The following is a 14,721-nucleotide window of genomic DNA, read 5'->3' as shown; positions in this document are numbered from 1 at the left end:
ATGTCTGTAAAGATTACCTCCAGCAATTCCTGTCATCCAATATGCACATGCAATCAAGAGACAGAATCTATTGCCTCACCCATGGAATGTGAGACTTGGGACTTGCTTTAACCAACCCATAAATTGTGATAAAAATGATACTCTGCCAGTTCTGAGATTAAGCTCTCTGAGAATGGTCAGCTTCCACTATTGCTCTCTTGCTACTCTGAACTGCCACATAAGGAATTCCAGGCTAACCAGATAGAGTGAGGCACCATACAGAGAGAGAAGCCATGGGAAGAAGAATTAAGACACTCGCCCCAGGCAAAAGCCAACACAAAGATCTCAGTCATGTAAGTGAAGCCATCTTAAACCTTCTCGCCTAGCCCAGATACCAGCAGAATGCAACTTTCCATTCCAGCTAATATCACATGGAATGCTGCCCAAATCCTGACCCACAGAATCATAATAAAATAGTTGTTGTTTAAGCCACTATGTCTTGGGGTAGTTTGTTGCAAAGCAATAGATAAATGGAACACTCCATTTGTGGAATTAGATAATAAAGTTTTCTTCAGATTAAGTTTCTTAACAGCTGGTAACAGATTAAATAGAAAACTGATAATAAGTAGAAAGAAAAAGAAGTAGAAGGAGAAAAGAGGAGGAATATCGGGGACAAAGTTATCTATGACTAATAGAGACAGAACAAAATAAATGAAATAGACTGGGAGAGGTGAGGGAAAAAGTGAGTAAGTGAGGGAAATCAGGGACATGTGACCTAAGGAGGAAATAGATTAACGATTCAAGAGCCCAGATGGTGGACGTATGAGTACAGGAGATGTAGAGGGAGAAGGCAAACACTAAATTAACAAGCAGGGGGCCTGGGTCCACAGCACAGTTCTATTGTAATTAGCCATCTGCCCTCAAGAAAGGCATTTATTTTGACCTCGAGAAAGGCATTTGTTCTATATGGCATTCAGTTTCCTACATGGTAAAATGAGGGATCGAGATAAATAATCTCTTGCAGATTTAATTTATTTCCCTTGACAAGAAAATACAAATGAGTTTGACAATTCTTATAAACACTGTGTCCTGAAAACCATACCTATTTATGGGGTCAATGAGACTTTGTAACTATAAGCGGTTGGCTTATTTGTGCAACAAAACGCTAATAGTCTACATTACTGAGAAGGGAAATATTGTTATTTCAGTAATGTGGAGATGCTCTATTGATAGTATCTGTAGGGTTAACAATTTTTTGTCCAAAATTTCTGCCTGACTTACCACGAGGCTTTGTTTTTTATGTTAATAACCTCAATAAATCATATCTAATATTATTTTCTAAGAAAAATAATTATTCCAATGTGAGACTGCTAGATTCTTTGTTTTAAAACAAGTTATAAATATCCTTTTTATAAAGTCTCTTTGCTGTTGCTAAAATATTTGATGCCATCAAACATAGTATCACTACTCCTTAGAATATTAATTTGGCTTTGTGAAACAAACAAGAACATTACACATACTATTAATGGGCAAGTATTCTCTTAAATTCTTCTTCTAACATGAATTATTTTCAGATTTTCATTAGCTCATTTATATTCACTGAATGTGTTTCTTTTTTGAACCCCATTCAGATTCAACTCCTCAAACAAACCAAGCTCACATCTTATGTATGCGAAAGTATATTGACTGTGCAATTATCTAAGTCTGCAAAACTTTCCTTAAACCTATTTTCTATGTAGGTTATCCCTAACCCTACTTTAATTCCTTTTTATTTTTCAGCTCTTAGTCTATTACTTCTGAAGAAGCTTCCTCTGATTCCAAAGTCCAGTTATTCTTACTGAATGCCCTCAGTATGACACAAATAAACTGTTTTGTAATTGCCTAGCTCTAATATGTATTTTACATTAGACTAAGTTTCAAGAGGACAAAGATCTGAGACTAGACATTTTTTTCTAAGTCCTGCACTTAGCACAGGTGTATTCAATCAACAATTGTTAACCAAGTGAAAAATGAATGAATGTATTGCATGTGACACTGTGGGAGACATTAAAAAGAAATGAAATACTTTGTAGAACATTAGAATCAGCTATATTTATTATAGGTATGTATATTAATAATGATATTTTATGAGCATGAAAGCAACAACTCATTTTAAGATCAATATAACTACAATTATGCCATATAGTTGAAGTCTTAAATTTTTCTAAATATAATAAAATTTACTACCTATCATAAAACTGAGAATAATTGAGAAAAGGAAAAGTCAACACATTAGATTATATAGGTCTATTTTTTGAAATAAACACTACAGATGAAAAACACATCAATAAAATGTGTTCTTTACGCACTTACGATATTTAAGGAATCAAATCAACTATATAAAGTATTGTATTTTTCAGAATATAAAATACATGTCAGTCAACAACTTATAAAATGTTCCAGAGTGCCCCAAGTTGCAGAGTAAAGGTTTACAGTTCAGAAGCAACAAGGTATAGGAATTAATTGGATGATATTCAAGAGAGAAAATTGGGAAGCAGACACGGACATCTATTACCTTTCTAGTGTGAAAGCGTACATCTTGGCAGCTTTATCATTCACCAGATAAGTTCTTTCAAGAAACTCCATGACGGCCAGGATAAGAGCTGCTGCTGCTGTTGTCGCTGTTGAACTCACCGCCCAGTTTTGGAAGCAAAGCAGCACTGCAACTATTTATACACTTTCTAAAGAAAAAATTAAAAGGCTCCAGAAATTAAAATAATGAGCTTCCTACATCAGTGCTGTTGGTAGGTCTGCTAAAATTACAGCCTCCTTGGAATATTACCTGGCTTCATTGTTTTCACCTACAAAAACTGCTTTTCTAGGGAGACTTGCAGGTAGCATTATATGAAGTATGTCTTTCACATGGTATCTGATTCAATTGTGCTTTCTAAGAGGTAGAGGAGCTCAAGAGTTTGCTACGAATTGCTGATGTAGGGTTTTGACCTTCAGAGCACACCTGGGTGAGCTGCAAATAGCTACCATTCTGTACACTAATTTTTTCTTTTTCTCTCCCTCCTCCTTTTTCTAGACTCTTTATCAGCCTAAAAGTATTTCTTTGGAATTTAGTTCTAAGATGACCTCTAAGCAGCTGTCAGAATTTACTTGTCTCTCCTAGGACCATTTTGGGATTTCACTATTGAAAGGGAGGACAAGGGTCAACAGTTTCTGAAACCAGTAATCTGAAAACAGTTCTTAGTACAGCAGCTTTGAAATCCTTTCGACCGGCAAGAGAAGGACAGACTCTGCTTCTATGTAAATAACAGCCCTCCAAAACATAAGAACCAGAGTGAGCTTAGTTCTCCCTGGCCAGGGTACGCTCTATTAAAGATCAAGGATTCACCCTATCAGGCATGCCAGTTCCAGCTCTCAGGAATGAAGCCTCTGAGTTGCTCCTGGGAGACCTCGGACTCTTCAACTCCTAGGAATCGGTATTTACTTCATTAAAAAGCACTTTCCTTCCCAAGTAAGAGAAAGAACTATAGCCTTATGGCAAGAGCTTGGACAAACAGTAGGCATTTGTGTGGGGGCAAAAGGTTCCAAGACCTATACACATGTATGCAAGGATGCAGAGAGAGGGGGTTGTGTAGACTGGAGAAGAGGAGTAAACCCCAGACCACTAGGTTCTTGTTGCCTTTTCCTTGTGTGATCACTAACTTTCTAGTGAGAAAACTCAGGGTAGTTAAGTCCCAGAATAACCCAGTGGTCCAGTGTAATGGGAAGTTGCCCATTATGCTGAGCTGAGATCTCTCACAATGGCCTGATAAAATGAATATTGTCCTCTAAAATGAGGATGGGGTTCAATGCCAGTTGTCATAGGCAGTGACAGGAGAAGACACCTTTGGTTCAGAATGAGAATATTACGTCTCCTATCACATCGGTGGTGTGATCGCTGTACCTCTTATTATCTTAAGATTTCAAACACTCTCATCTATAACATAAATTTTAAGGTCTTCTCATATGACCCCACTCTTATCCTTAACTTTGTTCACACAGTTGGGAGCCTCTAAAATGCTCTGGGGGAGCCTTTTCCTTGCAAGTGAAGGCATTGAAATCCTGGGTCTACTGTTAGCAGAATAAAAACCAATGTATTTTTTCTCATATATTCTTACTCTTAACCTTACAAAGTAATCAGTTATTCTGTGGAGGCAAAATAAAAAACCAGAAAAGAATTACTAATCCACCTTTGTGACACATTCAAGCTGCCATACGTCACAGCTTGAATCATTTGTGAATAGTTTCTAGCACATACAAGAGAAAGAGAATTCAAGTGAATGAATGTCAAAAATGAGGAAACGAGTCCCAGAGCAAGATGGCCGAATAGAAACAACTCCAGCCTCCAGCTCCCAGTGCAAGCGACACAGAAGACGGGTGATTTCTGCATTTTCAACTGAGGTACAGGGTTCATCTCACTGAGGAGTGCTGGACAATCGGTGCTGGTCAGCTGGTACAGCCCAATCAGCCAGAGCTGAAGCAGGGCGAGGCATCACCTCACCTGGGAAGCGCAAGGGGGAAGGGAATCCCTTTTCCTAGCCAAGGGAATCTGAGACACACAACACCTGGAAAATCGGGTAACTCCCACCCTAATACTATGCTTTACCAAGGCTCTTAGCAAAGGGCACATCAGGAGATTATATCCCACACCTGGCCGGGAGGGTACCACACCCACGGAGCCTACCTCATTGCTAGCATGGCAGTCTGAGATCTAACTGCAAGGCAGCAGCAAGGATGGGGGAGGTGTACCCACCATTGCTGAGGCTTAAGTAAACAAAGCTGCCTGGAAGCTCCAACTGGGTGGAGCCCACAGCAGCTCAAGGAGGCCTGCCTGTCTCTGTAGACTCCACCTCTGGGGACAGGGCAAAGCTAAACAAAAAGCAGCAGAAACCTCTGCAGATGTAAAAGACCCTGTCTGACAGCTTTGAAGAGAGCAGTCGATCTCCCAACATGGAGGTTGAGATCTGAGAACAGACAGACTGCCTGCTCAAGTGGGTCCCTGACCCCTGAAGCCTAACTGGGAGACATCCCCCACTAGGTGCAGACCGACACCCCCCACCTTACATGGCAGGGTACACCCCTGAGACGAAGCTTCCAGAGCAAGAATCAGACAGGAACACTCGCTGTTCAGAAATATTCAATCTTCTGCAGCCTCCACAGCTGACACCCATAACAATATTAACCTTAAATGTAAATGGACTAAATGGTCAAATTAAAAGGCACAGACAGGCAAATTGGATAAAGAGTCAAGACCCATCAGTTTGCTGTATTCAGAAGACCCATCTCACATGCAGAGGCACACATAGGCTCCTTTCTGTCTGTTACTTTTCCTTCTAACAGTCAAGACCCTCAGCTGTAGGTCTGTTAGAGATTGCTTGAGGTCCACTCAAGACTCTTGGCAGAAACTCTACAAGGCAGAAGAGAGTGGGGGCCAATATTCAACATTCTTAAAGAAAAGAACTTTAAACCCAGAATTTCATATCCAGCCAAACTAAGTTTCATAAGTGAAGGAGAAATAGAATCCTTTACAGATAAGCAAATGCTTAGAGATTTTGTCACCACCAGGCCTGCCCTACAAGAGACCCTGAAGGAAGCACTAAACATGGACAGGAACAACCGGTACCAGCCATTACAAAAACATGCCAAAATGTAAAGACCATCGATGCTAGGAAGAAACTGCATCAACTAACGAGCAAAATAAGCAGCTAATACCACAATGACAGGATCAAGTTCACACATAACAATATTAACCTTAATTGTAAATGGACTAAATGGTCCAATTAAAAGACACAGACTGACAAATTGCATAAAGAGTCAAGACCCATCAGTTTGCTGTATGCAGGAGACCCATCTCACATGCAGAGACACACATAGGCTCAAAATAAAGGGATGGAGGAAGATCTACCAAGCAAATGGAGAACAAAAAAAAAGCAGGGATTGCAATCCTAGTCTCTGATAAAACAGACTTTAAACCATCAAAGATCAAAAGAGACAAAGAAGGCCATTACATAATGGTAAAGGGATCAATTCAACAGGAAGAGCTAACTATCCTAAATATATATGCACCCAATACAGGAGCACCCAGATTCATGAAGCAAGTCCTTAGAGACTTACAAAGAGACTTACACTCCCATACGATAATAATGGGAGATTTCAACACCCCACTGTCAACATTAGACAGATCAACAAGACAGAAAGTTAACAAGGATATCCAGGAATTGAACTCAACTCTGCACCAAGCAGACCTAATAGACATCTACAGAACTCTCCAACCCAAATCAACAGAATATACATTCTTCTCAGCACCACATCGCACTTATTCCAAAATTGACCACATAATTGGAAGTAAAGCACTCCTCAGCAAATCTACAAGAACAGAAATTATAACAAACAGTCTCTCAGACCACAGTGCAATCAAACAAGAACTCAGGACTAAGAAACTCAATCAAAGCTCAACTACATGGAAACTGAACAACCTGCTCCTGAATGACTACTGGGTACATAATGAAATGAAGGCAGAAATAAAGATGTTCTTTGAAACCAAAGAGAACAAAGATACAACATACCAGAATCTCTGGGACACATTTAAAGCAGTGTGGAGAGGGAAATTTATAGCACTAAATGCCCACAAGAGAAAGCTGGAAAGATCCAAAATTGACATCCTAACATCACAATTAAAGAACTAGAGAAGCAAGAGCAAATACATTCGAAAGCTAGCAGAAGGGAAGAAATAACTAAAATCAGAGTGGAACTGAAGGAGACAGGCACACAAAAACCCTCCAAAAAAATCAATGAATCCAGGAGCTGGTTTTTTGAAAAGATCAACAAAATTGATAGACGGCTAGCAAGACTTATAAAGAAGAAAAGAGAGAAAAATCAAATAGATGCAAGAAAAAATGATAAAGGGGATATCAACACTGACCCCACAGAAATACAAACTACCATCAGAGAATACTATAAACACCTCTACACAAATAAACTAGAAAACCTAGAAGAAATGGATAATTTCCTGGACACTTACACTCTCTCAAGACTAAACCAGGAAGAAGTTTAATCCCTGAATAGACAAATAGCAGGCTCTGAAATTGAGGCAATAATTAATAGCCTGCCAACCAAAAAAAGTCCAGGACCAGATGGATTCACAGCCGAATTCTACCAGAAGTACAAGGAGGAGTTGGTACCATTCCTTCTGAAACTATTCCAATCAATAAAAAAAGAGGGAATCCTCCCTAACTCATTTTATGAGGTCAACATCATCCTGATACCAAAGCCTGGCAGAGAGACAACAAGAAAAGAGAATTTTAGACCAATATCCCTGATGAATATTGATGCAAAAATCCTCAACAAAATACTGGCAAACTGAATCCAGCAGCACATCAAAAAGCTTATCCACCATGATCAAGGGGGTTTCATCCCTGGGATGCAAGGCTGGTTCAACATATGCAAATCAATAAACACAATCCAGCATATAAACAGAACCAAAGACAAAAACCACATAATTATCTCAATAGATGCAGAAAAGGCCTTTGACAGAATTTAACAGCCCTTCATGCTAAAAACTCCCAATAAATTCAGTATTGATGGAACATATCTCAAAATAATAAGAGCTATTTACGACAAACCCACAGCCAATATCATACTGAATCGGCAAAAACTGAAAGCATTCCCTTTGAAAACTGGCACAAGACAGGGATGCCCGCTCTCACCACTCCTACTCAACATAGTTTTGGAAGTTCTGGCTAGGGCAATCAGGCAAGAGAAAGAAATAAAGGGTATTCAGTTAGGAAAAGAAGAAGTCAAATTGTCCCTGTTTGCAGATGACATGATTGTATATTTAGAAAACCCCATCATCTCAGCCCAAAATCTCCTTAAGCTGATAAGCAACTTCAGCAAAGTCTCAAGATACAAAATCAATGTGCAAAAATCAAAAGCATTCTTATACACCAGTAACAAACAGAGAGCCAAATCATGAATGAACTTCCATTCACAATTGCTTCAAAGAGAATAAAATACCAAGCAATCCAGCTTACAAGGGATGTAAAGGACCTCTTCAAGGAGAACTACAAACCACTGCTCAGTGAAATGAAAGAGGACACAAACAAATGGAAGAACATACCATGCTCATGGATAGAAAGAATCAATATCATGAAAATGGCCATACTTCCCAAGGTAATTTATAGATTCAATGCCATACCCATTAAGCTACCAACGACTTTCTTCACAGAATTGGAAAAAACTGCTTTAAAGTTCATATGGAACCAAAAAAGACTCTGCATTGCCAAGACAATCCTAAGTCAAAAGAACAAAGCTGGAGGCATCACACTACCTGACTTCAAACTATACTACAAGGCTACAGTAACTAAAACAGCATGGTACTGGTACCAAAACAGAGATAAAGGCCAATGGAACAGAACAGAGCCCTCAGAAATAATACCACATATCTACAGCCATTTGATCTTTGACAAACCTGACAAAAACAAGAAATGGGGAAAGGATTCCCTATTTAATAAATGGTGCTGGGAAAATTGGCTAGCCATAAGTAGAAAGCTGAAACTGGATCCTTTCCTTACTCCTTATACGAAAATTAATGCAAGATGGATTAGAGACTTAAATGTTAGACCTAAAACCATAAAAACCCTAGAAGAAAACCTAGGTAATACCATTCAGGACATAGGCATGGGCAAGGACTTCATGTCTAAAACACCAAAAGCAATGGCAACAAAAGCCAAAATTGACAAATGGGATCTAATGAAACTAAAGAGCTTCTGCACAGCAAAAGAAACTACCATCAGAGTGGAAAGGCAACCTACAGAATGGGAGAACATTTTTGCAATCTACTCATCTGACAAAGGGCTAATATCCAGAACCTACAAAGAACTCAAACAAATTTACAAGAAAAAAACAACCACATCAAAAAGTGGGCAAAGGATATGAACAGACATTTCTCAAAAGAAGACATGCATGCAGCCAATAGACACATGAAAAAATGCTCGTCATCACTGGCCATCAGAGAAATGCAAATCAAAACCACAATGAGATACCATCTCACACCAGTTAGAATGGCGATCATTCAAAAGTCAGGAAACAACAGGTGCTGGAGAGGATGTGGAGAAATAGGAACACTTTTACACTGCTGGTGGGATTGTAAACTAGTTCAACCATTGTGGAAAACAGTATCACGATTCCTCAAGGATCTAGAACTAGAAATACCATTTGACCCAGCCATCCCATTACTGGGTATATACCCAAAGGATTATAAATCATGCTGCTATAAAGACACATGCACACGTATGTTTATTGTGGCACTATTCACAATAGCAAAGACTTGGAATCAACCCAAATGTCCATCAGTGACAGACTGGATTAAGAAAATGTGGCACATATACACCATGGAATACTATGCAGCCATAAAAAAGGATGAGTTTGTGTCCTTTGTAGGGACATGGATGCAGCTGGAAACCATCATTCTCAGCAAACTATCACAAGAACAGAAAACCAAATGCCACATGTTATCACTCATAGGTGGGAATTGAACAATGAGATCACTTGGACTTGAGAAGGGGAACATCACACACTGGGGCCTATTATGGGGAGGGGGAAGGGGGAGGGATTGCATTGGGAGTCATACCTGATGTTAATGATGAGTTGATGGGTGCTGACGAGTTGATGGGTGCAACACACCAACGTGGCACAAGTATACATATGTAACAAACCTGCACGTTGTGCACATGTACCCTATAACCTAAAGTATAATAAAAAAATAAATAAAATAAAATAAAACCTTAAGGAAATTTTTTTAAAAATGAGGAAACTACTTCAAAGCAGTCTGAAATTCATTAAGGGTAAGTACAGAAAAGAAGAGATAAGCAATATTTTCAAATCAGGAAGGAGAATATTTGGCTATAGATATCAACAGGAAATAATCTGGATGTTTGAGATTCCTCAGTGCAAACTTTGCCTCTAATACAAATACAGATGTACAGATCTATGTATGTCTATTTATAATTCTATGAGTGTGCAGGATACATGCCAGGTAGTTAACGTGGATTGCCTATGGGGCAAGAATAAAGTGAGAGTAGGATGGGGTTGATGTAGGACAGGGAAAAGTGAAGACAGGAAAAAAAAGATGAGAGATCCAAGCAAAACAACAAAAAATACTGCTACCCCCTGTCAAAAACGTATCCTATGATCTCTTATATTTGTCTATAAGATAAACTATATAAGTCCTATGTGGTCTAATATCAGCAATTTTATATGGTTCAACTTAAATATATATGCACACATATACAGATACCTAAAATATATGTGTGGATATGTATATTACATTTACTAATAAAAATGTATTTATAAAGTATTGGGAAATTATGACTTTCATCAAAGATTTATGAATACCAAGTTACTCTTGAAGATGATTACCATAAAGCAAAGCTTCCAGTGTGAGTAGCATAAGAACACAGAACAGTCGATTACAACAAATAAAAGTAAGTTTTGCTACCATAAATTTAGATGCAGATAAGTTATGACCAAGAATTGCATATTATATTATGTAAAATATGCATCTGCTGATCACCTTATCCTCTTACAAGTTCATTTTAACTGCACCATCATTCCCTCTCTCAAATATTTTGTCAGCACAACATTTGTGAAAACTCTCTCATCCTCCCTGACTAACCTTTGGTCTACTTTGGCATGAACTGCCCACCAAGGGCCACCAGCCTAACTGGGCTCCACAAGCAACATAAAATGTGTATTTGGAAAGCAACTCGGATGAAAAAGGGAAATCCCATCCCCTGTTGACATTGGTTTTAGTAGGCATTACGCTGCTCATTTCAGTTTCCTAGGCAACCGACTTCCAAACCATCCCGAGGTTTGGAAGAGGAGAGGTTGTCCTCTCCGCCCACTCTCCTTCACAAGCTTGGAGTAACTGAATGAGAAATACACAATCTATAACAGCTACCTGTGGAAATAAGTATTCTGTCAGCCACAAGAACATCACCAACATCACTGAAGAACTGGTTTGGCTCTTCAGTGCTAGCTGTTGTCAGCAACAATTTCTTAATAGGATGTTATAAAACATTAGCTAATACTTGCGCAAAAATAATTTCACAAGTATCTTAAACATTGTTGGATATTTCACTTGCAGAAAGGATGTATGGATTTATAAAAAGCTACCGTCATCATCCCTAGACACTAAAGTACCAAGTCTTACAATTTGTGTTCCCCATACTTAAACTCATATTTCAGAAATACTTCTGAATGTTGCCAACGTGTTCATGCAGCCATCTTTCAAAATCAGACATAGAAATGTGCCTGTTTTTTAATAATAAATGTGGACTTTCATCATGTTTTTCTTTTTCCTGCTTGTGTGGGGAGGTAGTGTGGTGAAACGGTTTAATACATGGGCTTTCAAGTTAGGTAGACAATTTTAGTTTCTGGTTTGACCACTTTCTTAGATGTGTGACCTTGAACAAGGTGCCTGACGACTGTGTTTTTCAGTTTCTCACCTGTAAAATGGGAGTATTAATAGAATCCATCTTACAGACTTCTTGTGAAGAGGAAAAGAGATAATATGTGTAAAAGTTATTAGCATAGTCTCTGATATGTAACCGATTTTATATAACTGTGAGTTTCTGTACACTGGGCCATGTCTGAGTGAAATATTTTGGCTGTTGCTGAGAAATTGGCCCCAGTCTTAGCAGAAGGCTAAGAATTACCTATGAATGAAGCATCTATCAACGAAATAAAGGTTATTGAAAAGGAAGATCTGGGGACTTCAGCTATCGGCTCTGTGACTTTGGGTAGATCTCTCAAACACTCTGGACTCTACTTTCTCAAATTAGATTGAGGTCTGCCTCATTCTACCCCCTCACCAGTAGAGTGCCATTCAGAATGATCTTCACTATGGAGCTGTCCTCCACAACAGGAGAGGAAATTCAGATGCAACCACTGTAATCACCCACTAAAGATTCTGGACTTACGCATTCTCACATAACTATAAAGATCTTATTATTTTCAAGTTGGGTAATATTTTCTTAGCAAGGTAGCTTTATGGTTATAACTACAGTGTGAGTATTTCAGAAGTTTCATCTAGAAATGTGAAAATAAAGACATTAGAAATTTAATTGGATTGTATTTTAGACAGCATTATGAAAATTTTATTTTAATCTAAAGTAAACATGTATAAAACACAAACCATTTCCAATATTTCATACGTTACTTGAAAATGGACTGAAAGCCATGTGATGTTTATTTCCTTCTTGATAAATTATGACCATACTTTTTTTTACTATTTCTATTTTTAACGAGATCAAGCTGTAGAAATGTTCTGGTGAAATGCAATTTGTATTTGTTAAGAATAGAAAGACTTGATAAAATATTGATACTAAAAGAATAAAAGAAATATTTTATTAAGTCTCATAGATGCAAATAAATGATAGAAAAATGAACTAGCATTATTGTGTTGGGGAAAAATATTGGGGCTAGCTGCTTGAAGTGTTTGTGAAGTATATATTTCTTCAATTCTTCTCCATATACCACACTTCTTTTTCCAAGCACTCTGCAAATTTGAACTAATTAACCCTCAAAAGCACCCTCTAGGTGAGATATGGTTATGTCTTACAAACCCCAAAACAATGGTCTTTGGCTTCATAATCTCACAAATATATGTCTTTTGATTTTATTTACATAAAAAGGCAAGAGAGGATTACAAAGAACTAGTCCATTATTTTAAAGCATTAGAATAGAAAAAGTAGACAAAAATATACTTTCTAATATTCCAACTCCTTGGTCTATAAATGCACAGAGCATCACTGAAAACTAAAACATTAAATGTTGAAATTTAATAATAATAATAATAGTAATAATAATAGAGTCTCCTTGTCATTATCTGGAATGCCACCATTTAATTTTCATGAGGGCTGTTTATTTTCCTTCAGTGAAAGGTTTTAGGGGCTCATAATTCATCTTTGGGAGATAGATTTTCACAGTGCATTCCCAGATGAATACCAACAGAGCAAAGGCAAAGCTCATCGTCTCCTCTGAATCTCCAGGCCTGGATTTATTTGATTCCTGGCTGACAATACTGCCTCTCAGGAGATAGTCCAGGAGACAAGACAAAGCTGCCTCAGAGCTTTCCCCTGAAAGACTGAACCGTTGCTTTTCACGTTGAATCCAAAATGCATCAAGGGAACGGATGGCAGCTGTCTTTCCTGCTTGGAAGCACAACCACAAGGCATTACTACTAATTCATCTCTTCTTTTGGTATTAGTGAATTTGCTTCCAGTAAGTCTACAGTTTAAAATGCTGCTAATCCAATTGTAGCAAATCTCACCACTACCATCAGGAGATGAGTTATTTTAATCTGCATCCAATGAAGACAAGTGAGGCACCTTATCGCCTTTTACAACCCTAAACTCTTGATGAAGTCACCCAGCTATTGATCAGTGAGCAGATGACAGGAGCTTCCATTTCCTTTGCAGTCAGCTAACTCCAAAAGAGAACACAAAATGTTTATTTGATTATAACAAGTAAACACAAAACATTATTGAAAACATTATATTTAGCAACAGATTTTTAAAAGCATTATATACCTAGGATAATATTCCCCTTTACCATTCAGAAATTAAAACAAAGAAGATTATTCTCTGAGTCTCCACCAGAAATGTAATACATCATCATTCACAAAATAAAATTTTCATTTTAAACTTTCATATTAAACTGTTAAAAAATAGTATCAGGACACAATTACAATGTTTTCCTATTTTAGGTATTACATATGTGTAAGAAAAATCAAGATGACAAAGCAATATGAAATTTTTAATAAGATTTGTTAGAATGGAATTTGGAATAATCTGCATTTCCTAGTCACAAGTTAGTTTCCAAGAAACCTAGTGAATAATAAACTCAGACATCCCTTGAACTTTTCCTATGGAAGGAAACAAAAGTAGAAATCAATTCTATGAATAAAATGATGTCCCAGTGGATACTAATTTTCCATCACTTCTTAGACTCATCATTATATGGATGTTGCTGATAACAAATGAAGAACATTTATTTCTAATCCACTTTATAACATACGGTCATTTCTCCTAACTTTTTAATAAACACAAGGCTCCCAACTAAAGTGAGGTACACTGACTAGTTCTAAAGTTTAAGCACAACGGATTCATCGACTGCTCAAACATACCCTTTGCCGGGCTAACTGGCCAGATGAAAAGCCCTGGAGCATTCTACTTTTATTCAACATAGTCATTAGCTACTAATTGAAACTCCTTGCTGGGTAGATGTGATTATCTCATTGCTACCCACAGTGTATTAAATTCTGCTCTGAGGAGAGTTCTTCTCAAGACTAGCATACTTGACACCTGAATCCAGCCCAAGCACCCATTTTAACTCATGTTACTGCTGAAACGAACATGTTTTCATGCTGAATGCATTCAGTTGGTATATCTGGAGGCTGTGAGTTCGAATTCTTTCTGTCTCACTGATTTTCAGTGTGTCACTGAATACGTTTGCTTCTTTCCGCCCGTTTCCTAACCAGAAAAAAAGTGAATGACACCGCTGTGAAACCTCAGAAGGCTCTTGTCAGTAAAAAATAATCCCCTTTCTCCATCAGACTAAAGGAAACACTTCCCAAGTATTTTGTTGTGTACACTATTTACGCTAAGGATTGAGAAGTCATTTCTCGCTAAAATAAATAAAATATACTACCAA

At 37.9% G+C, this 14,721-nt stretch overlaps 1 protein-coding gene across 3 annotated transcripts in view; it reads right to left on the bottom strand.

Moving 5' to 3' along the window:
• The window catches only part of SLC30A8 (solute carrier family 30 member 8), a 230,404-nt gene that overhangs the window by 43,962 nt on the left and 171,721 nt on the right, over window positions 1-14,721 (bottom strand). For 2 of the 3 annotated variants that reach the window (XM_073018324.1, XM_008001414.3), the window contains exon 1: window positions 2,534-2,932. The exons of the other annotated variant lie outside the window; for it this stretch is intronic. Coding sequence is in view for 1 of the 2 variants with exons in the window: in XM_008001414.3 (XP_007999605.2) it covers window positions 2,534-2,604 (71 nt within the window). In the remaining variant the exon portion in view is untranslated. Of the gene's footprint in view, window positions 1-2,533; window positions 2,933-14,721 lie in introns of those variants that run through there. 3 annotated transcript variants of the gene reach the window in all.

The sequence above is a fragment of the Chlorocebus sabaeus genome, chromosome 8 (genome assembly GCF_047675955.1).
Source record: "Chlorocebus sabaeus isolate Y175 chromosome 8, mChlSab1.0.hap1, whole genome shotgun sequence".
Taxonomy (NCBI): domain Eukaryota; kingdom Metazoa; phylum Chordata; class Mammalia; order Primates; family Cercopithecidae; genus Chlorocebus; species Chlorocebus sabaeus.
This window is presented reverse-complemented; position numbering and strand designations above follow the sequence as displayed.